The sequence below is a fragment of the Mus pahari genome, chromosome 3 (assembly GCF_900095145.1).
Source record: "Mus pahari chromosome 3, PAHARI_EIJ_v1.1, whole genome shotgun sequence".
Lineage (NCBI taxonomy): Eukaryota > Metazoa > Chordata > Mammalia > Rodentia > Muridae > Mus > Mus pahari.
The window spans coordinates 162,102,631-162,124,907 of record NC_034592.1 but is presented as its reverse complement, the minus strand read 5'-3'; the positions used below and the strand labels follow the sequence as shown (position 1 = coordinate 162,124,907).

The 22,277-nt window shown below is 50.3% G+C and overlaps 1 protein-coding gene across 1 annotated transcript in view; it reads right to left on the bottom strand.

Moving 5' to 3' along the window:
* The window catches only part of Cdh4 (cadherin 4), a 459,219-nt gene that overhangs the window by 55,877 nt on the left and 381,065 nt on the right, over positions 1-22,277 (bottom strand). Inside the window, exon 5 of the mRNA XM_021192528.2 lies at positions 349-504. Within this exon, the coding sequence (XP_021048187.1) occupies positions 349-504 (156 nt within the window). The remainder of the gene's footprint in view (positions 1-348; positions 505-22,277) is intronic.

The following is a 22,277-nucleotide window of genomic DNA, read 5'->3' as shown; positions in this document are numbered from 1 at the left end:
AGGAGGAGGAGGAGGAGGAGGAGGAGGAGGAAGCTGAGTCCTCTTTTCTCACTATTCCTCCTTTCTGAGAGGCTCTTGCCTTAGAGGCTCCCAGAGAGATAGCATATGAATGAAAGGCAGAAGATCTAACCTGGGAAGGGACTGGCAATGCTGAGTTAAATCCACTCTGGCCTGCAAGCTCTGAGCTGGAGCTTAGCAACCACACTTTGACCAACCTGCTGGTGGATGCCAGGGTTCTCATCCTGTGGGAGGGTCCTAAAGTGAGCCTTGCTGCTGGCAAGTTGCCAGTGTGGAAGGGTGGACAGACCACTTGTTGCTGCTTGCTCTCTTCCACATATGGATACTTACATGGTAAGAGGCTCTTTCCTCTCGGTCCATGGGCCGAGTGACATACATCCGGCCAGACATGGAGTCAATGTTGAAGACCTCCATGGGGGGCTGGTCGGCGCCCACACCCGTGATGCTGTAGCGGATGGGGATGTCATTGTCTTTGTCCGACCTGATCTGAAAGGAACAAGAATGGAGATGTGAGCTGCAGCTGGTGGCTGACACATTCATCCTGACCAAGAGGGCTCGCACTTGTCCACAGTCTCAGACCACAGTGGGTCACTGCTGGGACAGCTCAGCAGCATCTCTCTCACACTTGTCCCTTTGACAAAGCAACCAGTCATACGGCCCTAGGGAATTCATTTCCCTTCTGTGCTCAAACACATCCTGGGGGAAGAGCCAATCCAGTCTGAACAGGTTTTAGGTATATGTACAGTAAGACAACCTGTGTCCTGGAGTGATCTTTTAGACAAAAATCCCCATTTACCATCCACTGCGTACGCATGATTAGGCATGCATATGATTAAAATACCCCATACCTGCACAAAAGGCCCATTTCCATATGCCAGTCTAAAGCTTATCAGAGCAGAAAGGCACACTCCCATCTCTACAACCAACTTCTCTTCCTCAAGGGCTCGAGAGGAGCTTCCAGGAATACACGGGCTCTCGAGGACGATGGCTCACGCTTGACGTTCCCTGCACGTGGCTACCTTGCATTTTCTCTTCAAAATAAAACTCCTCACTACACTGATATTTACATTTAGTTCTTCAACCCTTTGAAGACGCCAAGAATCAGGGATACAACAGGCTCAGACAGCAACCACCAGCAACAGAAGGGTGGTCCGTGGACTGGGAGCTACTGGGTACCACCAATCTCATGCCCAGGTGACAGGGAGGTACAAGGCACAATAGTTCAAGATTGTTTTTCATTTTATTTTTTTTTGAGGCAGGGGTTCATGTAGCTCAGGTTAGCTTCCCACCTGTTATGTAACCGAGAACGACTTTGAATTCCTGGTCCTCCTTTACCTCCTAGGTCCTGGGATGACAGGCAGGTACTGTTTTGTTTTGTTTTGTTTTTGTTTGTTTGTTTGTTTTTTGAGACAGGGTTTCTCTGTCCTGGAACTCACTTTGTAGACCAGGCTGGCCTTGAACTCAGAAATCCACCTGCCTCTGCTTCCCGAGTGCTGGGATTAAAGGCGTGCGCCACCACCGCCCGGCAGGCAGGCACTGCTAAGTCCAGTTTACACAGTCCTGGGAACCCGAGGCTTCATGCACCGTAGGCAAACACTCCACCAACTGAACTACATCCCCAACCCTCAATATTTCAAGTTCATGTCAAGCTACGATGGCATAGTAAGCCAGGCCAGCAAGAGATACAGAAGCAGAGGGAAGTCCCCATCCTTTCAACACCCAGGATCTGCTGGGTGGGGCACTTCTTTGCACGAAACAAGACAGGAGTCCCAATGGAGGTGTGAGAGAAGTCAGAGAACAGATTTTCTTTCCAGTTTTATTTGTACACCAAACTGCAAGGTGGCCCCAGAAAACCCCCAATTCCTAAAAAATTCATCCGATGGAGAACATCTTTCTTTCTTTTCTTTCCCCATTTTAAAGGATAAGTGGATTTTAAAATTTCATTAGGACTCCTAAAGCAGGAGTAGGGGCAGTCTCTGACCCTGTTGCCTGCCTTTGGGTCCCTTTCCCCTAATTGGGCTGCCTTGTCTAGCCTCAACAGAAGATGATGTGCCTAATTTTACTGCAACTTGATACTCCAAGGCTGGTTGATATCAATGGGAGGCTTCCCCTTTTCTTAGGAGAAGGGGCAGAGGGGTGGATGGAGGGACAGGAAGTGAGAGGGAGGGGTTGGGAGGAGAAGAGGGAGGAGAAGCTTCGGTCAGGGATATAAACTAAACAAATAATCAATAAAATTTAATTAAAATATAATTACATTGTTACTTCTTTTCTTTTCTCTTTCAAATTCATGGGCTTTCAAATTTGCAAGAGGTTAAATTGAAGAGTTTTGGATTAATGGCTTCCACAGAAGAGATTTGACAGCCTAGTGCTGGCCATTATTGTTATTAGTGGTCTCTCTTACGTAGATCTACAATGAAAAGGAGCAAGCAGAGCAAAGAAAAATTCAAGATGTACAGTTTAAAGAGAAAAAAAGAGCACCAGGAAGTGTAAGGTAGAAGACAAAAGTTCCAGTGCTCAAGGAGATAAAAAGTTTAAAGAAAAGCCTGATCCTAAATGGAGAAAAAGGGAGTGGTGACCTCTGGGCAAGACTCTACCCAGCTAAGCTCCCAACTTGTGAAAAGGATGTAAAGAAAAGCTTAAGCAGAGAAAGGAACCATCAACAGCAGAAAGGTGATACAATGTAACTGAACAAGGGGTGAGGTTCTGTCTCAGCAGGCCGCAGAACTTGGCAGCTGTGGTGGTTTGAATAGGTTTGCCCCCCACATCCATAAACTCATGTGTTTGAACACTTGGCCCATAGGCAGTGGTACTATTAGGAGGTGTGGCCTTGCTGGAGGAAGTGTGTTACTGAAGGGTTGGGCTTGGAGGTCTCCTATGCTCAAGCTATGCCCAGTGTGGGACACAGTCTCCTTCTGCCTTTGGATCAAGATGTAGGACTCAGCTCCTTCTCCAGCACCATGTCTGCCTGCATACCATGATGATACAGGACTAAACCTCTGACACTGAAAGTAAGCCCCTAATTAAAAGCTTTTTCTCATAAGACTTGCCTTGGCCATGGTGTCTTTTCAGTGACTTAGACAGACATACACATACACAGAAAGACATTCACATGACTAAATATGTACACACAACCCGAGTCTGTTTAATGTTGCTTGTTGCGTGTGTGTGTGTGTGTGTGTGTGTGTGTGTGTGTGTGTTTGTCTGCTTGCTTGTTTGTTATTTGGAGGGGCTAGATCGTTTGGGACTGGATAGCATTTTGGGCACTCAACTCTGGGGAAGACTAGTGCTCCATCTTTCAGCAGTTTAAAATTGATCTAGTGAGGAGGAGCCCATGTGATTTCTATGCTGTCATGTCAAAGGGAGAATCCTCCCTCTCTCCTTCCCTCCCTCTCTCCCTTCCTTCCTTTCCTCCTTCTTTCCTTCCTTTCTTTTCTTCTTTCTTTTGACAGTCTCACGATGGAGCCTAGGCTAGCCTGGAACTCACTATGTAGACCAGGCTAGTCCCTAGCTGAAAGAGTTCTGTCTATGTCTGTCTCCTGGGTGCTGGGGTTAAAGGCGTGCACCACTGTTTCCATCTGTGACTGCATTTCATAAGCCAACATTTACCACAGTTGAGCCACAGCTGGTTACACAAGAGTGAAGCCACCATCCCCCTAGTCACCCTGGCAGCAGAATGGCTCTCTGACATCATAACAAGAGGTAGAAGTCACCTGTTGCAAGAAGGCGAAGTTTTGACCACATAGGTACTACTATGAAGGTCAGGGTAGACCTAGAACTTATGCTTATGCTTCCGTGACAAGGTAGGGGTTGGGTGGTAGACATCCCAGCCTTTCCCCCCTTAGTCAGAGCCATCTCTCCTTCCAGGTGTTGTTGACAGATGTCAAAGCTCGTGCCCTCCTGGTCTGAGCATAGCAGAAAAAGTCTACCATGGCGTCTGAGCTGCCCACATATGCTGCCTGGGTGAGATGGATAGTCTCTGGAATGCTATTCTCCATGTTTTGCAGAAAATGGGATTTAATAACCAGGGACATGGAGAGTCTAGTGGAGAGATAGCAGAGCCTGCCCTGTTCCTGTGTCTGAGTTCTTGGTGCTTGAAGGGTAAGGGACGATTCCCACAGACATAAGGAGGAAGCTCATGGCACTGGGACAGGCCCCTGCCCTGGAGGACCAGGCACCTCTGGGTGATGGTACGTTGGAAGCTTTGGCATTGGGTTTGGACTTTGGGGCCACAGTCAGGTCTCAAGTGATACTGGCTGAGTGGCAATGGATGAAAGGGACACATAGAGTCAGAGAGTGACTGGCGCGTATCTTTAGTAGCCCTAGAACAGACACTTCGGTGTCATATGCAGCTTCTGCCACTCCCTTCTGCCTACAGGGGCATTAATTATAGTTGTGCTGAAAGAAATTACCACAGAGTTAATTTTTTTTTTTTTGTAAAGGAAACTGATTGTGCTTTGATCATCTGCTGGGCCACTCAAAAGGACCTTCTGAAATACAGCAGCAGTGGGCTGCTGAGCACGGAGTCCAGGGGGCTCTCTGCACAGACCTTGGAACGCTCGGATTCTCTCATAGTTTACCTTGTGGAGAAGAAATACTGTATAAAGGAACCTGGCAGGCCAGGGGAGAGCACTTTCCTGTGATTTGTGTCTGGAAAATGAGGAAAACATCGCAGGCGTGAATGCTGGGTAGGGAGTAGGAAGCGCAGGCAGCCCTCACACCAGCTCCCTGCTGAGGATGCCAGGGAGAATTGCTCAGGCTCCTCTGTGTTTGTTGTTAGAGGACAGAACAGATGGCAAAAGGTTAGTTTAAAGTGATGTCTGCATTAAAATAATATACGGCACCGGAGGCTGTGTTCACTTGGGGACAGTAGCGGGACCATTCTGTCCTCAGAAAAGACGGAAGGAGGGAGGCCCCAAGTCCCCCATATAGAGTATTTGCCATATTCAAGTGAACTTGAAGCTGGATAAAGTCACCATGTGGTTTCTGGTTGCAGACACCTGGGTTTATTCTCAGTGTATTCAAGTGAGGAGGCAATGGGGCAGAATCACATCTGGATTCCAGATGTGTGTGTGGGGGGGGAGAGAGAAGAGGGAGGGAGGGAGAGGAAAAGAGGAACACTCAGAAAAGGCCCTCAGTTTAGGGCCAAAACCACACAATGTGTTAGGCCCTAAGGAGACAGCACAGGGACACTTGCCATCTGGGGACAGGAGCTATTCCACAAAGTGAAACTTCACAATTATAAATCTGGACAGTGGCTCTCAGTGACAAGAGGGTCGGTGGGGATATGTGTGGGGATAGGGCAAGAGTAGCTCAGAGAACAGGAAGAACAAATTGGAATCTGTTGCTCTTATCCATGGCCAGTTATGGACACAGACACACTACATATAGATGCATAAATGTTGTCTGCACACATACCACACAGCATACACACACAACCACACACATATACAAACATGTGTACTCAAACACAAACAGTACAAAGATTCACACAAACACATCCAAACACATGAATACATACAAGCCTCCACGTCTGCACCATGGCCTCTCTCCTCTAGGCACCCACCTCTGAAGGGGTTGGATGTTTTGTGGCCAGTGGTCCTGTCACTCATGGCCCTCTGGTCCCTGCCCTGGTATTTCAAAAGATGCTCAGATAATCCTTAGGACCAAGCCTGTTCAGCAGGACATGGACCTCTGGTGAAGTGCTTCTGCGCTTTCTCTTTGTTCTGTATTAAACCTGGAGATTTCCCCAGGAGAACAGATTGCAATCTCTCGTCTTTGTTCCCGCTGGGAGTCTGCACGGCCTACAGCAGCTCCAGCTTCTTCTAGTGAAGGGTTCTGAGTCCTGACGGCTGTGCCTCCCCCATCCCTCAGCCCACACGTCAGGATGGAGACAGTGGATTTACTCTTGGCTGTGACTGTAGCCAGCAAGACTAGCTGGCAAAGAAAGGCAATTTTCCTTTAAAACCTGACTCTTGCTGAAGCCAGAGGTAAGAACATGGGTGTACCTAAACACATTTGCAGCTCCCTGTGGCCTGAGCCATGTGCACATAAAACCCTGTTGCTCTTGGAGTTTGAACTTGATCCCACAGAAAGAGAATCAGGTTTTCTTGGGCTTTTGCTTTGCCCAGCGACCCCACTTCCATTTCTCCTTTCCTGCCCCATTGTCGGCAAACATTAATGATGCTCCGCACGCCCTGGGAATCCAGTAGGGCAACCTGTCCCCAAGAGTAGCATGTTTGGTCCTGGATGGTGCATACAGCAGGTACCTCATAGTTACTAGATGAGCAAATTAAGGCAAGAGTCACAGCCCAGGGGCAGGTGGGCAGAGAGGCAGCCAGGTCACTCACTCATCCTTCTGTTGGGAAACCATGGCTGCCGAGCTCTAAGAAAGGCGTTTTGTAGAACAGCTAGCTAGCCTGTGTTCCAGAAGATGGGGAGTGGGCAGGCTGTGGAGGGGTGGGAGGAGAAGGGCTACACAGCCTGAGGCTTGGCAAAGCCAGACAGTTGCTGGGGTCTCTGAGAACCATTACTGCACGGAGAACAAAGACAGGGAAGGCAGAAGTGGAAGGAGAGGGGAGGGAGGGTGGAAACATGGCATGTCACCCCAGCTCACTGGAGCCAGGCCTGGAGACCGCTGGGAGCCCATGGCAGAAGATGAAACCACATACACTGTGGGTTCTCCACTCTTGCTTACCACCCAGGTGGATAAGGGCGGTTCCAGCAGCCACTCTCCAATCTCCTCGCGGTCTCAGGGCTCATACATCTTTGCAGAATCATGTCTTCCCACCTAATGCGTCCACATCAGGGTCAAGTAAGCTGGTCATCTGCTCTGACTAGGAATGTCTAGCCCTTCAGAAGTCCTCAAAAGACCATTAGAACATTCCAGAATGCTAAGCTTTCTGGCTACCGTCTAGCTCATGCTGCAGATATACTCAGATGCACTGAGGCCAAAGATTTCATGTGCAACTGGGACTTAGGGTAGAGTTCCCAGGTCCTGTTTAGTGGTCACATTACCTTGCTTGTTTATTTGTGCTGTTTGGGATAGAACCCACGGCCTTGGGTGTGGTGGGCAAGTGCTCTACACTGGGCTACACCCCAGCCTAGTCAGGCTAGGCTAGTCAGAGTCACAGACTCTGTAAGCAGAAAGGAAGCAGAGCTGTCTCCCTGCTGGACCCAGATGGGAGGACTGAGCCAGCTCTGCAGCTCACAGGGCTACTGCACTCTCCATCAGAGACTCAAGTGCTAGCATCCACGCACTCTGGCCAGCCCTGCAGATGTGGGCCCTGGACATTCAGGTGGTTGCCTGTTGAAGCCCCCTGTTTACAAATCAGCACAGTTTTATCTTTGTTCCTAGGCAGAGCTTCATTTTAATTGTTCCAGTAAGTGATTGTAAAAGGGCAGCTCTGTGGTGTGTGAGTTTGCTGCAGCATCTCATTGAAGAGCTCCTTGCTGGGTGATGAGGGCTGAGCCCTAAGTGCACATCTGTATGACCCACTTCAGGGCTTGGGGAGCATCCTGGAAGAGGAGGTTGAAAGATTGAAAGAGCTGGAGGGCGGGGAAGCATACTGTGAGCAGTTACCTGCATGAGATGGAGTTTCAACATTTCAGCATGATGCAGAGAAACTTACTCAACCACACCCCTTCCTGAGGGGCCAGGGAAGGCTTTACAGCTATTAGCACTTAATGTCTGATGGGTAAGGATGGGTCATTTTCCAGTGACTACCCCCATCCACACTCACTCAAACAACCTTACTGAGTCACAAAAACCCAGCCATCTAACTAACCAGTCAACTAAACCAAAAGACAGCAAAGAGGATGGAGGCTTGTGGAGAAGGTGTTTGGTGGGAGAGAAAAGGTGTGTGTGCATGTGCGTGCATGTGTGTGTGTGTGTGTGCGTGTGTGTGAAAATGTCCAACAATCATCACAGACATGTGTGAAATCACCAAAGAAGAAAGTTTGCAAGAGGCTGCTAAAACTGCTCTCATCAAACTACTGGCCCAAACTTGGGGCCCGCCCCGCCCCCACTCTTCATCAATTTTTGAAGCGTTTCCCATGTGCAGTGAAATTGAGCCTTCAGTTATTTTCAGTAAAGTTCCTGCAGCACAACTCCCAGCATGGGACAGGCACGAGAAGAAACGGAGTTCTCGGCAAGACACTATGGCCATTGTGCATGCTGTTCACAATTACTTGGAGTTTCATAAATCATGGGAAAACCCTCAAAGTCATGAGTACTAATGAAAGCCATGAATATGTTCTTATAAAATTTGCCTGGTGGGGAAGAGGGGATTAGTTGGTCTCAGAGATGCCCTTCAGGTTGTACCAAATTAATATGGCCAGGCTTTCTTAATTTCTAGTGGGCGGTTGGGTGGGCTTTATTGCTGACAGTGGATGGTTGTATGGGCATGCGCATGCCTGACCCGCTGGGAACACAGAGGCCTGACTAGGGGATTGTCATTCTTCACTGGGAGAGAGTTAATGCACCCTGCCTTCCCTAGCCAGTGGGAAGCCCCAGAGCGGCCTCTAGCGTCATTCCTTGGGCACCACCTTCCTTTTTAACTCTTGTGATTTTGAGACAATGTTTCTCAACTGGTCTGGCCTGTGAACCCCAGGGATTCACCATTATCTGCCTTGCCAGCCCTGAGATTACAAGCACACTCCACAATACCTGACTGCTTGTGTGCTTTGAGACAATGTTTCTCTCTGGTCTGCCCCGCAAACTCCAGGGATTTTTCCATCTCCTCCTTGCCAGCCCTGGGAGTGCAAGCGCACTCCACAATACCTTGTGTGAGTTCTGAGGTTCAAGCTCTCATATATTTGTGCTCACGATGCTTCTTTTCCTTCAGTCTTAGGGTGTACCTGGGCACACAATTGGATGATCATGTCTAGATTCACTCAAAATAATTGCCTCTGTGCATTAAGGTCCTGGATTCGCTGGCCACACAGGACTCCTTCTGTTTTTAGTTTTCAGGAGCTTCTTTTAAAAATAAAAATTTAAAAACTACTTGGAAAAAAAAGCATTAAAGCCAAACTCAGTAAACACATTTAGCAAAGACAGTTACTACTCTGGCTCCCCAATGCTGTGTGTATCCTCCCACAGGTAGTATCTGTCTGTCTGTCTGTCTGTCTGGAGACACACAGGATGAGGCTGTCCCACTTCTTAGGCAATCGGTAGTAGCCATGCATCCTTTGATCATGCTGCCATGCTTGGCCTTTTATGTCAGAGCTGGGACTTGAACTTGGATCCTCACACTTGCCTGGCAAGCACTTTAACAACAAATTCATCCATCTCCCCATCTACTTTGCCTGTTTTCTGAAAAAGCCTTTGTAGTGGCTATTCCTGGTTGTCAACTTGACTATATTTAAAATGAACTACAATCCAGAATTGGAAGGCTCACCAGTGAACCTAATCTGGAGGCTGGGAGATAGAAGTTTCTGATCTGGATCTTGGTATGGAGATCTTGAGACACAGTGGCGATTGAATCCAGAAGATTAAGACAGGGAGATCTCCGAGTTCAAGGTCATCTGGGATTAAAGGTGTGGTGGCACACACCTTTAATCTGGGCTACACTTTCTGCTGGAGACCATATAAGGACATTGGAAGAAGGGACTCTAGCTCTCGCTCTTTCGCCTTCTTGCTGTGTGGGACTCAGCAACTGCTAGATCCTTGGACTTCCATTCACAGCTACTACTGAACCATTGTTGGGATTTGGACTACAGAGTGTAAGTCATCAATAAATAACTTTACTATATAGAGCATATCCGTAGGTTCTGTGACTCTAGAGAACCCTGACTAATACAGCCTTGCAATATAGTTCAGACTGGCCTCAGAATCATGATCTTCCCCGACTGTACTTTCTGAGTGCTGCGATTACAGGCATGCGCTACTGTGCCTGGTTTTCTTCTCTGCTTCCTTTCTTTGATAGTTCTGAGCCAGGTTTTGTTTTAGACCTTCTGTGCTCTGGGCCAGGAAGAGTAAGAACAAAGGTGGCTGCAGTCACCCAGTGAAGTAAGGACAGCAGCCTGGACAGACAGAACAGACACCAGCTCAGGGAGGTGTGGCTGGGCTTCCTGAAGCAAGCAGGTGACTGGTTCTGGTGTCCCGGGGGACTGAGCATATCTGTAGGTATGGAGTCATGGCTCACTAAACAATTCTTCCAGGAATGGCATTTTTGGAAACTTGCTAAGATGCTTCTGGAACACTTGTCAACTTGTGTCACATTCCCACTGGTGGACACTTGCCCCGGGGAACCCTGGGTACTCTCTGTCTGTCCAGTGAATGTCCCCGTGGCTCCCGTGGCAGGTGGTGATGTACAATAGGCTCGAGCTTAGACAAAGGTATCAGTGACAGATTCTTACATAAGATGACACTACGGCCAAGACCTAGACCAAAAGAAGAGACAGCCACCTGGGTGACGGGGGACAGTGTTTCAGGGGAAAATGTCTAAGAAATCTCAAAGGGCTGAGTAAGCTTAGAGCCAAGGGAGCTCAGCTGTCACACTCAAGGACTAGCAAGGTGGACAGTGTGGTTGGGTGGAGCGAGCAAGGACAGTGTGGCAGGAGATGGGGACAGTGCTCAGAAGGTCACATGCTGTGGGGTCAAGGAAGACCTGTGGGATTCTGGCTTTTGTCCTGATGACGAGAGACCACTGAAGGGGTGAATGGAAGGTGCCGTCTGTCACGTTTCTAGGAACATCCAGTCTTGCTGTGGAATGGTGCCTACAGCAGGAGTTAGGGCCGAGGCAGGAGAGTGGCACAGGAGTCGCAGAGGTGATGCCGCTGAGGGATGGCGATGGCCTCGGGACAGATGGCAGAGGATGACTGGGGTATGTTTGGGGGGTACAGGTGGTGAGCTCTGGAGTCAGATTACATGCAGAATGTGAGCAGAGAAGGGGACACAGGACTCCAGGCAACTGGGAAGACTGAGATGTTGCCAACATAGGCGATGCCCGTGGCTCATGTTGAGGGACTCAGGGGCTTATGGGACATGTTCAGTTTGACACTCGAGCAGCAGGGTGCCCCAAGCCCAGTAGATTGGACTCAGCTCCATCCCAGCTCAAATTCTGGCTCTACTGATTTCTGCCAGTGGTCTCGGGCAAACTTATTCTTTGCCTCAGTTTGCTGCTTGTTAAAAACAGACATAACGTTGCCTCCAGGACCTGGGTGAGTACTGAGTGAAGTGTGGCTGCTGCATCTCCTGTCAGAGCCCAGCATGGTTGTGACGGATGCACCTGGCGGTGGTGGGAGCTGACGGGTTTTAACATCATGGGGTGAATACAGTAGTGTGAGAAGGGGAACCCACCCTCTCTACAGTCTATAGGTCAAATGAGAGAGTCCACTCTGCCATGTACCCAATGACTGCTCCCAAGGTCATAGGTGAAGGGTGTGGCAATGGACAGTAGGGAAGGGTGAGGCTCGGACATCATCCTTGGTGCCGTGGCAGCCACCAGCACACAGACAACCCCGGTGTGATGGTGAGGGAATCAAGTCTGTTTCTACCGTGTGTACCGTGTGTGTGTTTGTGTGTGTGTGTGTGTGTGTGTGTGTTTGTGTGGCCCTGTGTTACTCCAGCCTCCTTCTGTAGACTAATAGGAAGGACACTGAGTCACAATAGGTCTTGATTAAATCTTCCTCTTGTTTGACACCAAATTATAATTTCCCATCGAGTTCTCTTTCTCCAGTTTACCTGCTGGTTCATTACAGATAAACTGGCAAGGCCAGTATTAGAAGTACAAGCACGAACGCATAGCTTCTCCTCACAGCAGATGGCTTGACTCAGGTATGGAGGCGACAGAACCCTGCCTCCTTAGGGAGATCTGTGACTCAGCAGTGACTTCACGGGCATCTTTGCTTTATGATCTACCTTCCCTCACTACCCCTTCGTCCACACACTTAGTCAACACTGCTGTAGTGGGGAGCAAGAACACTCTATTATATTCCTCTCATCTTTGCAAGACTCAAGGAAGAGCTGATGTGTGTCCCCAGTCACTCCACTCACCCAGTAACCTGCCCCAGCAGGGTGGAGCTGAGGATGCCTTCGACGGATGCCGCAGCGTGGGGGAATGTCCTAGAGAAAAGCCTGAAAGGTACAGAGCCACCACCGTCCTAAAGCTGTGGGGGATGGGGAGATGTTTTCCCAGGAGACATGTTGCTTCTAACACTGGGTGGAAAATTTACAGGCAAAAAGAAGACAAGCAGGTGCACTTAACCGTGGCCAAGAAAAGAATGCGCTTCCCCAGCAGCTCTCCTCCCTCTAGCAGTCCCTTCTGGACATCACAAGCTCCCAGATTCCTGAGGGGGGAAAAAAAAAAACCCACGTCTCTACACACAGAGAGAGTGGCCTGCCACACGCTTCTGCAGCATGGTATTTATAGAGGAGACGGCGGTGAGTGTGAAATAGACTTGGTAAAGAACGGCAGGTCTCATTTTCAACATCGTCCACAGACTGGCAACATTCTTAAGCCACCAGAGAGCTCAGCAGACTTTAAGGGCAGAGGGTTCAAAAGACACATAGGTGTGATGATCAACAGCACCAAGCCTGAGTTTGGGATCAAACATCTCTGGTTAAAACCCTCCCTCTGTCTCTTATTAGTGAACCTTGGGCAAGTCTAACTTCCTAATTCTTCGTCTCTTCATTCACAAAGAGGGACTTGAGATAGCTGCTGAACAAAGCCGTCAAGAGGATTAAAGCAAAGATGTCTATAGAGCAGAGAGAGTGACCAAGAGACAGGGCTCGCAGCCTCCTCTCCTTCTCCTCCTCTTCTTTTTCCTCCTCCTCCACATCATGCTCACTTTCACACTGCCCCATCCACACTCAGCATCATCTACATCCACATCACCACCACTGACACTGCCTGTGTCACCGTCTTCCACACCACCACCATCTTCATCCACATCCACACTACCATGATCATCATCTCTACATCGCCACCAACATCATCACCATCCCACCAGCGCCACCACCATGCCTGTGTCACTGTCTTCCACACCACCACCACCCCCATCCATCCCACCACCATCTTCCTCATCAACCTATTCCCACTGTTTGAATTAATTTGTCCAAAGTGGGGAGAAGAAATATCCAATAGATGTTACCTACTCGTGGTGAAAAACTGATGAACCACAAAGGACGTCGCTGTGAGTGCTCGTGGGACTACACAATAATGGTTTTTTTTTTTTTTTCAATATTTTTACATCATAAGACTTGGCACTCAGTAAGGAGAATCAGACGCTGAGTCTGACGTCGACAACGCCAAACTCCTATGAGTAACTAAAGTCTTCCTTTCTGTGTTCCTTGAAGAGAATGCATGTGTTGGTGACCCCAGGACAAATTTCCCAGAAGCTGGCAAACTTGGCTACTGTCCATGAGGGTCGAAGGCCAGTATGTTCTTTTACTGCCACCTGCTGGCGGCCAGGCGTCCCTTCACTTTGCTGGTTCTAAGTGTCAGTGAGACAACCTCGGACACATCTGTTTGCGTCCAGTTCCTTGCTTTTAGGAGGGCACACGGAAAACGAGGGAGGAACAGTAGCCTGCATCTCAGTGGCTGGCTTGTGACCTTATATCAGGGAGGAGTCTGGCCAGCTTTATGTCTTCTAGAATCTTAGAGCCAGGGTAACCAAGAAGGGCCATCAGGCAGCACCCGCCGGCTTCATGGTGCACAGGTGGGGAGAGACCTTGCATGTCTTCCGGAGCGCCTCGTGGGTCTCACGAGGAGGGTGCCACTCCCGCCAGCTGTGCAGAAGCAATGCAGCGGGCATGGCGGGTGCTGCCACAGACCACTGCCTCTGCCTTCTCTTCTTACTGCTGTGCTGATTTCAGACCAAGTCTCGGGTCTCAAAGATTGGATTTCACTTAGGAATCTGAAAAACCAAGGCATCTGGAAGATTTGACTCAAGACAATTATCTGGGGGAGCGGAGAAACAGCCCCTTTAAAGGACGTACAAGTTCGCACTCCCTCCTACTGTCTCACAAGCAGCCTGGCCTTGGCCCCTTGAGCATCGACAGGAGACCCCTTACCCGCAGCAACCTTTGCCCCACTGCTGCCCACCCTGGCCTCAGCAGAAGGAGGCTGGTCTTGTAGGACCAGGCTGGAGTCGCCAGGCACCGGCGCCTGAGAACCTGTCCTGCCTCCACCTGATCACAAAGGCATCTCTTCCCCCTTCCTGTGACCTCTGGGCCAGACTCTGAGATCTCAGGTCTGAACTCCAGTCAGGCTTGGAGAAATGGCTTGGACATTTCCAGCCTGTGATGGATCCCAACCTCGGACAGGACAGAGAGAATGTGCTCTGTGCATCTGACAACTACAGACTGCAGGGTCCTTGGCAGGCACTGCCTGACCTCCTGCCCAGCTTGCCCCAACATGGTGGCCCGTCTCCCTGGCTCACTCAGGCAGATGGACAGGCTGCCCTGGGGACACCCTTTCTCTCTACAGACAGCTCTGGCCTCTGGCACTTCTTCTCCTGATGGCCTGTCAGATGGTGCAGAGGCCCTTGTGACCCGATCCCCCTCTGCATCAACAATGGATCTCTTCCATGCCTGGGTTTCTATTTCTGCTGCTCGCCAGCTGGTCGCAACGCTTTCTGACATTCTTGGCTTTCCTACTTCTGCTGAACTTGGAGGAATGGGCCTGTCACGGGCAACCAGTCAGCACCAGAGACTCCCCAGTACTCACTGTGGACTCTGTGCTGTGATCAAGTCAGCCCAGGGCAACATTTGACAGGACCCCACCAAGCTTTGGTGTATACCCCAGTGCTGGGAAATACTGTCACCATCAGAGTGTCAATCACCTAGAAAGAGGATGGATGACTTGAGGCGGGCCACTGGACCAAGTTTCCAGAGGCCTGGGACTTGGCTCCCTCTAGGGATGGTAGGTTTCTGTCCTTAGCCTGGTGGGGCCACAGGTTCTCAGGCACATGGCCCTACACTGTTCTGGTTGTTCTTTGAAGCCCCTTTTGACAGAGGCATCCACACCTATGAACACTGTGTAGTCACTGTGTAGTCACTTCCCCACATGGGAAGGGCATGTGTGTTGATGGAGTGTGCTTCACCCCATCAGCCAAAGCCTGGGTAAGACAGAAAGATCAGCTTTCTCCAGCTGGGAGAGAGAGGATTCCTCAGCAGTGGCCCACAGAGCCATGCTGACCTGTGGCCTTTCCTGTGTCCCCTGCCGGTACCCCTGCAACCTCCAAAACTACAAAGCTTTTCCGTGTGGTAAGTCTCTGTAAGCCTGCAAGGTCTCTGCCACTTTTCCGAGGAGCCGTGACTCTCAGTGGCCCTCTCCTTAGACTGGCCGGAGACTGGTGGGCAGGGGATGTGTGACCCTTAACCTGCTCTGGTGGATTTGTTTTCAAAGCTGACAGGGAAGTGGTGAAGGGCTTTTTCTGTGTCTGAGGTCTGACCCAAGCCAGGCTGCCCTCATCAGTCAGGGGAAGCAACGAGGCAGTTGACCACTCTGACAAACTCAGTGGCCTCTGGCGGGTCACACTTGATGGAAGTGGATCTCTGGTCTTGAGCTCAGTGAAGCCAGAAGGGCTCCCGTATAGCCCTGCATGGATGGGGAGGGGGCCTTGGGGAGAATAGCCTCTAGGTCTTTCTGAGAGATGTGTTTACTGAGGCGGGAGCCCAGCCCGGCAGTCTCTGCTCAGTGCTGTGCACTTAGGAAGCACCACTGAATACTTTGGAGATTGTGCTGGTGACAGTCCGGGGAGCAACAGCTGTATCAGTCACTTTTCTCAACTTCAGGTTTCGTCTTAGTGCACGGCAGTTATTCTGAACAAGATGCCCTCCTGTTCTATGAGACTGTCTATCGCCACTGTCGCCACCATAGAGTCCGTTGTCACAGTGAACACGGTGGGGTGAGTGCCATGCTAAGAACAGCTTACAGGCACCGACATTTCCGGCTACTGGACCAGTACCGGGGTACAGGGGCTGTCAGCGCAGAAGCATCAAATAAGCGAATCATTGGTAACCAAAGGCAGGGCCACGATGAGCGAAGCAAGGGCGAAACCATCTTAATTAATTTCAGTGCATTAAAAAACCCAAGGAATATTACATACTGAAAAACAGCTACCAGTAGGCCATCCTCTCACTCTAAAGACATCATATGTCATCAAGTTCATTTCTTCCTCATCTGCACAGGGGTCAGTAGCTTGCCAGCATCTCTTAGGTGAACTCAAGCTCAGCCCAGTGAAGAGGACTTTACCAGGTAGAGCGCAGCAGCATGCTCAGGCGCAGGGGTGGGGCGGGACAGGACTCTGAGAACTCAAGTGATATGCTGTTTACGGTGTTACAAACTGTTCCCAACGGCATGGCTTCATCTATTACTGTAGTGGATGCTACAGTGGCCAAGCTCCAGCCAGGCCAGGCCAACCCAACTTAGCATGAGTCCTGTATTAGCATCAGCCCACAGCGGAGCCCATATCAGCCCCGGCCCCAGGTCAGTCCCAGACCCGAGTCAGTCCCCCTTCAGTTCAGTCCCTGTCCCAGGTCAGTCCCCCTCCAGCTCAGCACCCCGCCCCCCAGCTCAGCCCCAGTCCCACATCAGCCCCACGTCAGCATCAACCCCATTTAGTCTCCACAGTGAGTGCTCACTGTGGGCGGGGACATGCCCTACGCACTCTTACGTCATAATATTACACAACCCTCTCAGCCATTCCTGACCTGGTTTCACACTGTCCAAGCTGATAGCCACAACTCACATGTGCCCAAATGCACTGTATGTGTGTATGTGCTGCATGCATGTGTGTGTATGTGGGAGCCAGAGGTCAGCCTGTCATTCCTTGGGGGAGTCTCACCTTATTTTTTGAGACAAGATCTCTCAATAAGACATGGAATTTGGTGATTAGTTGAGGCTGGCTGCCCAGAGAGCACCAGGGATCTGTCTCCAGTCTCAAGCTCTGGGATTACAAGGACGAGCTGCCGTGCTTGGCAGACTTTACCTGGGTGGTACAGATCTGGACTCAGGTCTTCATGGTAGCTTAGCAAGCACATCCCTGACCGAGCCATCTCCCCAGCCCCGCACTTAGCTTTAAGAGGCTACACACAGGAACACTGCAATGGTGTCCTTCAGAACAGCCAGAATGTAGACACGAGATACCTGCTTCCTGCGAATGAGCCTGAGACATGGAAGGGCATGGTGGATTCCATTGTTCAAGGACCCTGTTGGGGTCAGAAAGCCGGACAGTGCTTCCTGGGGCTGGGTGGTTAAGTTTAGTGAGGACAGTGTCAGAGTGTGGGCACTGACATTTGCCTCCTGTGCCTGCCTCATCTATAGTTCCCCATAGCCTGTCCTGGCAGACCCCTGCCAAGGCTGCCCCTGGACACACCAGGGAGTGGGGACTGGTGAGGGGAATGGACCAACCTGCACTGCATCATCTTTTTCTCTGTTTTGTTCCCAGCAGTCACTGCTCTGTGAACCCACACCCCACATCCTAAAACTGGAGCATATCTTCAGATGAGCCTGGGATATAAAATAGGTTTTATTTTTAATATTTATTTTTTTATCATATATGCACAGATGTTTTGCTTTTATGCATGAATATGTACCATGTGTTTACCCAGTGCCCGTGGAAGCCAGAAGAGGGCATCAGATTCCCTGGAACTGGAATTACAGAAGGCTCCAAGTCACTGTGTGGATGCTGGGATTGAACCTCTGAAGAGCTGAGTAACAGCTGGTGCTCTTAACCACTGAGTCGTCTCTTCTGCCCCCACTGTTTTTTTGAGACAGAGTCTCATGTAGCCCAGACAGGTTTCAAACTCAAATTTGTCCTTTTTTTTTTTTTTTTTTTTTTTTTTTTTTCGAGACAGGGTTTCTCTGTATAGCCCTGGCTGTCCTGGAACTCACCTTGTAGACCAGGCTGGCCTCGAACTCAGAAATCCGCCTGCCTCTGCCTCCCGCGTGCTGGGATTAAAGGCGTGCGCCACCATGCCCTCAAACTCAAATTTGTAGAAGAGGATGACTTTGAACTCCAGATCTTCCCACTTTTACTTCCTGAGTGCTGGGATTACAGGCATGTGCTACCATGCCTGACTTTATGTGACACTGAAGATCAGGCAAGCTGGGTGAGAACTGCTCCCTGAGCCCTATCCCCAGACTCACAAACACTGTGGAATTTTAAGGATTATTTCAGACTTTCTCCCATGGGTGACTTACTTTCCCAAACAGAACATAATCCTAGGAGAGGTGGGTCCTTCCCTCCATATCCTGGCCAAGCTGTCCCCGGGACGGTTTTGTTAGTCAGTGGCAGAGGCAGGGGCCTGATTCAAAGTCTTTTTCTGAAAGCTATAGCATACCTTACTCCCAAAGCTGGTCTCCATCCTGATCAAAGTCAGTCAAAATTGTTGACCCCGCCCACCCATGCCCTTTAACATCTCCCATTGGTTGGGTGGATCCTGCGAGCCACAGGCTAACAGCTACCTGGCCGGCTCCCCAGAGATTATGCATTTCACCAACACAACTAAAATAGCTCTTTTCAAAATGTCTTCACGTAGCACATGATGCTGGAAGAAGGGTTTGTAATTATGCGTATCACAAGTCATCCTGGCCCGGTGGGGGGGCTCAGAGCCTTCATATAAATTATACGAATCAGCAGCGGAGGGAGGGAACCCCACGTGGTTCTTAAAGTGATGCTTTCTCCCCACGGATGCACACGGCACTAAATCACAGCAAAACAGCGCTGGGGGCTGGCACTGTGAAGGGAATGCTGGGCTTCAGCCTGGCCGCCTTCCTAAATGCATATGATCATCTTAATGATGTATTTGGGGGAGACATGATAAATCACAGAACCAAGGGAGGCTACAGCATGCAAATGCGTTAGAAACGTTCCCTGGGAGGCATGAGTGATGGGCCACAGACACACCTGAAACCTGGGCCATAGAGCTTATTCTCTGTCAGTCCGAATCTCTTTCCTGAAGGGGTAGCTTCTAGGCCTCCCATGGTCCTTCGTGCCTGGTAACCTGGACCCCTCCCTGCCCGGTGCAGATGCTACACCAGAGGGTCTAGCAGATGTGGACAGAACCCTTTCAGGTAAGGGCAAGTGCAAGATGCAGACCTCGGGGAAGGGCGAAGCTTGGTAGGTGTGACCAGAAAGGCAGGAGCTTTCACTGGACCCAGGTGTTAGGGGCCATCCGAGTGCAGCGCCGTGGCCATCGTTAGCAGCCTCGCAGGCCAGGCTGGAAGAACGACAGGCAGATGAGTACATTGCTGACTTGAATCATTAGAGACCTCGTGTCTGGGATGGAACTGTGCAGGGGTAGGGTCGGAGTGGGGTGGGGGTGGGGAGCATTTGTATGCTCTCTCCTTTTGCTCTGATCCCAAGGCGCAGGTCTAAGCCCATGAAGGACCGACATAGCGCTTTCCTGCTTTGTAGAATTTGGACCTGGAAGGCTGTCTGTCCTCAGACTGAGCTGGCATCACTGCTGGGGCAGAAGGACAGCAGCCTCTCCATGTGGCTACGCGCTGTAAGCTGTGAATGCCTGCGTTACAGTGGTCACTGAAGTTCTGGCCTGGTAATGGAGGGCTCAGCCCGCTCCTATGAGGAGCAGGGAGATTGTTGGGGCAGCCACAGCTCTCCAACATCCACTTTCTAACCCACTTCCCCGACCTAGCCCTCACTCTGTGAGCAGCTGAGAGTAGGCGGTGCTGGTCAGGTGTCCAGCCAGGTGTGTGTGCTACAGGCATCGTCGGAGAGTGACTTCTCCGTGGACTCAGGGGCGCATCGTCAGAACAGGAGAAAGTGAGCATGGGAGGGAGAGACCAGCTGGGCTACAGGGGTGCCAGACGCCAGAAAGGCGGGCTCAGGGTCTGATAAGCAAAGCCCTGAGGAAGCAGCCTGGGCATGATGGGAGGCCAGAACCTGGCACAGCTCAGGCTTTGTGTGTGGAGGAGGGTGGGGATCACAGCATGGGAGATGGCTCAGGGGGTAAAGTGTTTCTAAAACGTGCACAAAGACCTCAGTTCAGACCTTCGGTGCCCACTTAAAAGCTGAGTGTGGCAGCTTGCACCTGTAACCCAGTGACAGGGACAGGCAGATTCCAGGCTTAGGACCAGCTAGCATAGCTGTAATGGCCAGTTACGGGTTCAGTGTGTCAGGGCTGACAAGATGGCTTAGCAGGAGGGGCTGGAGACTCAGATAGAAGGGAAGACTGACTCTCACAGGTTATGCCCACCTTCACACATGGAACATGTGTGCACACAACATACACTACACAAACAAAATCAACAAGTTAAACAATTAAAGAAAATATTATGAAGAAGTAATTGAGGAAAATATCCTGACCCTGACATCAGTTTCCAGCCTCTGCTCATGCCTTCATAAGCAAACATGCCTGTACACATACATGTGTATAAACCTTACACATACATGAGTGTGCACACACACATGCGCACACATGCATAAGAAGCACTCAAACAGTGCTCCCACTGGGGGGCCGCTGTGCTCTAGTCTCTGGGCTCTGCATACCTGTTGGGTCTCTCCCGAATCTGGTTTCACTGCTACCTGGGAAGCAGGGTGGAAAAGAACTCCCTGGGGAAAGGACAGAGCTGCAAATAACTGGTGACTTTGAGATTCCCCCTGTGTGGTGGGGACAGAGGACGCCCTTGCTGAAGGCAGCCTGTGGGAGTATCCAGTGCCCTGGCCAAGGGCCTCCTGAGGAGGATCTGCCAAGAGATCTGCTGGGACTCCTTCCTGTAAGCCCTGCTCTGAAACTCCAGACTCCACCACCAGACCTCTTCTGCGTCCGTAGCCTTTTCCCTAAGAGGCCAGTGGGTCAGAGAGTCTCGATGTTGAAAGAAGCCCCTGTCTAAATCGAGGTGATTTCCTGCGTTTGTGGGCACCAGTTTGTAAGCACGCGGTGCTGCTATTATAAGAATTAACATTTCCTACCATAAAAGAAAATAAATTTGATGTTTAAGCAAGTGGAAAATAGCATTTTCCATTGCTCTGTGCCTAAGCATTTCAGCTGAACTTGGCCTCTGGAATCACCTCTATTTAGAATATCAAAGAGCAAGAAGGAAAGCTTTCTAATCTGCTAGCTCTCTCCCCTGTGCACACCAGGGAGAACACTACGAGGTACAAGATGAAGGTACATAAGGTGAGGGGTAGCTTTAGGTTAGAGAAGAAAGTCTCACTTCCTCTGTTTTTCCACTCCTCAAGGGTAGATGTTCAGGTCATACACTCAACAATGGCTCTTCCATTTCACCGAACATTTGCTTCAGCAGACCTGGCTGCAGGAGGGAGAGCTAGGGACCACCTGGAGACTTCCCTGTGTGAGATCCCCCAGGTTTAGCTGACTTTAAGCTCCTCTGTGCCAAGGCCAGGTTAAATTGCTCACTTAACATCCTTTTGTATAGGGAGAAAAGTGGAGGTTTAGTAAGTGTGGTGGGTATCGCAGCAGGGATAACGGGAGCAGATAAGGTTCTGAATCTCAGAGACAGAGCCTCTCCTTCCTGGCTGGGGTATATTTTGCATTTGATAATCTTGGATTAAAAGCTTCAGTCATTTAAAATCAGAAGACCCAGATTCCCACTTAATTTAAATCCTGCCAGAGCCCCCTTATCATGGCCCAGGGCTCAATATTCCACCCTGCCCTGGTTCCTGCCCCTGCCCTGAAAATTCAGTGCAGCAGGTCCTCCTGCTCACGGGAGTTCATCGGGGGGTGTCCGGAGCTCAGCTTATCCTCTGGGGACCCAAGAGCCAGGCTGCCTTTTGCTGTCTTCCTTTTTGGAGCTTCCCTGGGACAAATGTGGTCAAGTCTGGGTCAGCAGCTCCCATTGCTCAAAGGAACAGTTTGGTGGAGGCTGAGGGTGTCATGGGAGCTCTTATTTAGCCTGAACAAACACTGCCTGGTTGCAAGATGTACGGCCCATGGCCTGTGACCTGCAAGGCAGTGACCCCCTTGGGGCCCACTATTGTGTTTCACGGCTGTTTGCAGCACTGGATTCATGGCATCTGCGTTGGAAGAGAGGCCACAGCCACTCACTGAAAGCTCTTCCTACCTTACATCCACCACCACCCCAGCAGCAGCAGCCTGCCACATAAACCATGAACACCATTAAAGTGGTTTCATCCAGCCAGTTTTCTTCATCTTATTTAACACCGAGGTTCTGGACTGCCACAGAACAGACTGGAGATCTTCAATTGACTGGAAATTCCAGCAAGAGTCACACAGTTGCCTTTGCAGGAAAGATGTATGGTACTTTCAAGAGCCCAGGAGCAGGGTGGATGGGGTTCTTGCCACGGGATTGGGGCTTCTGCACCATAAG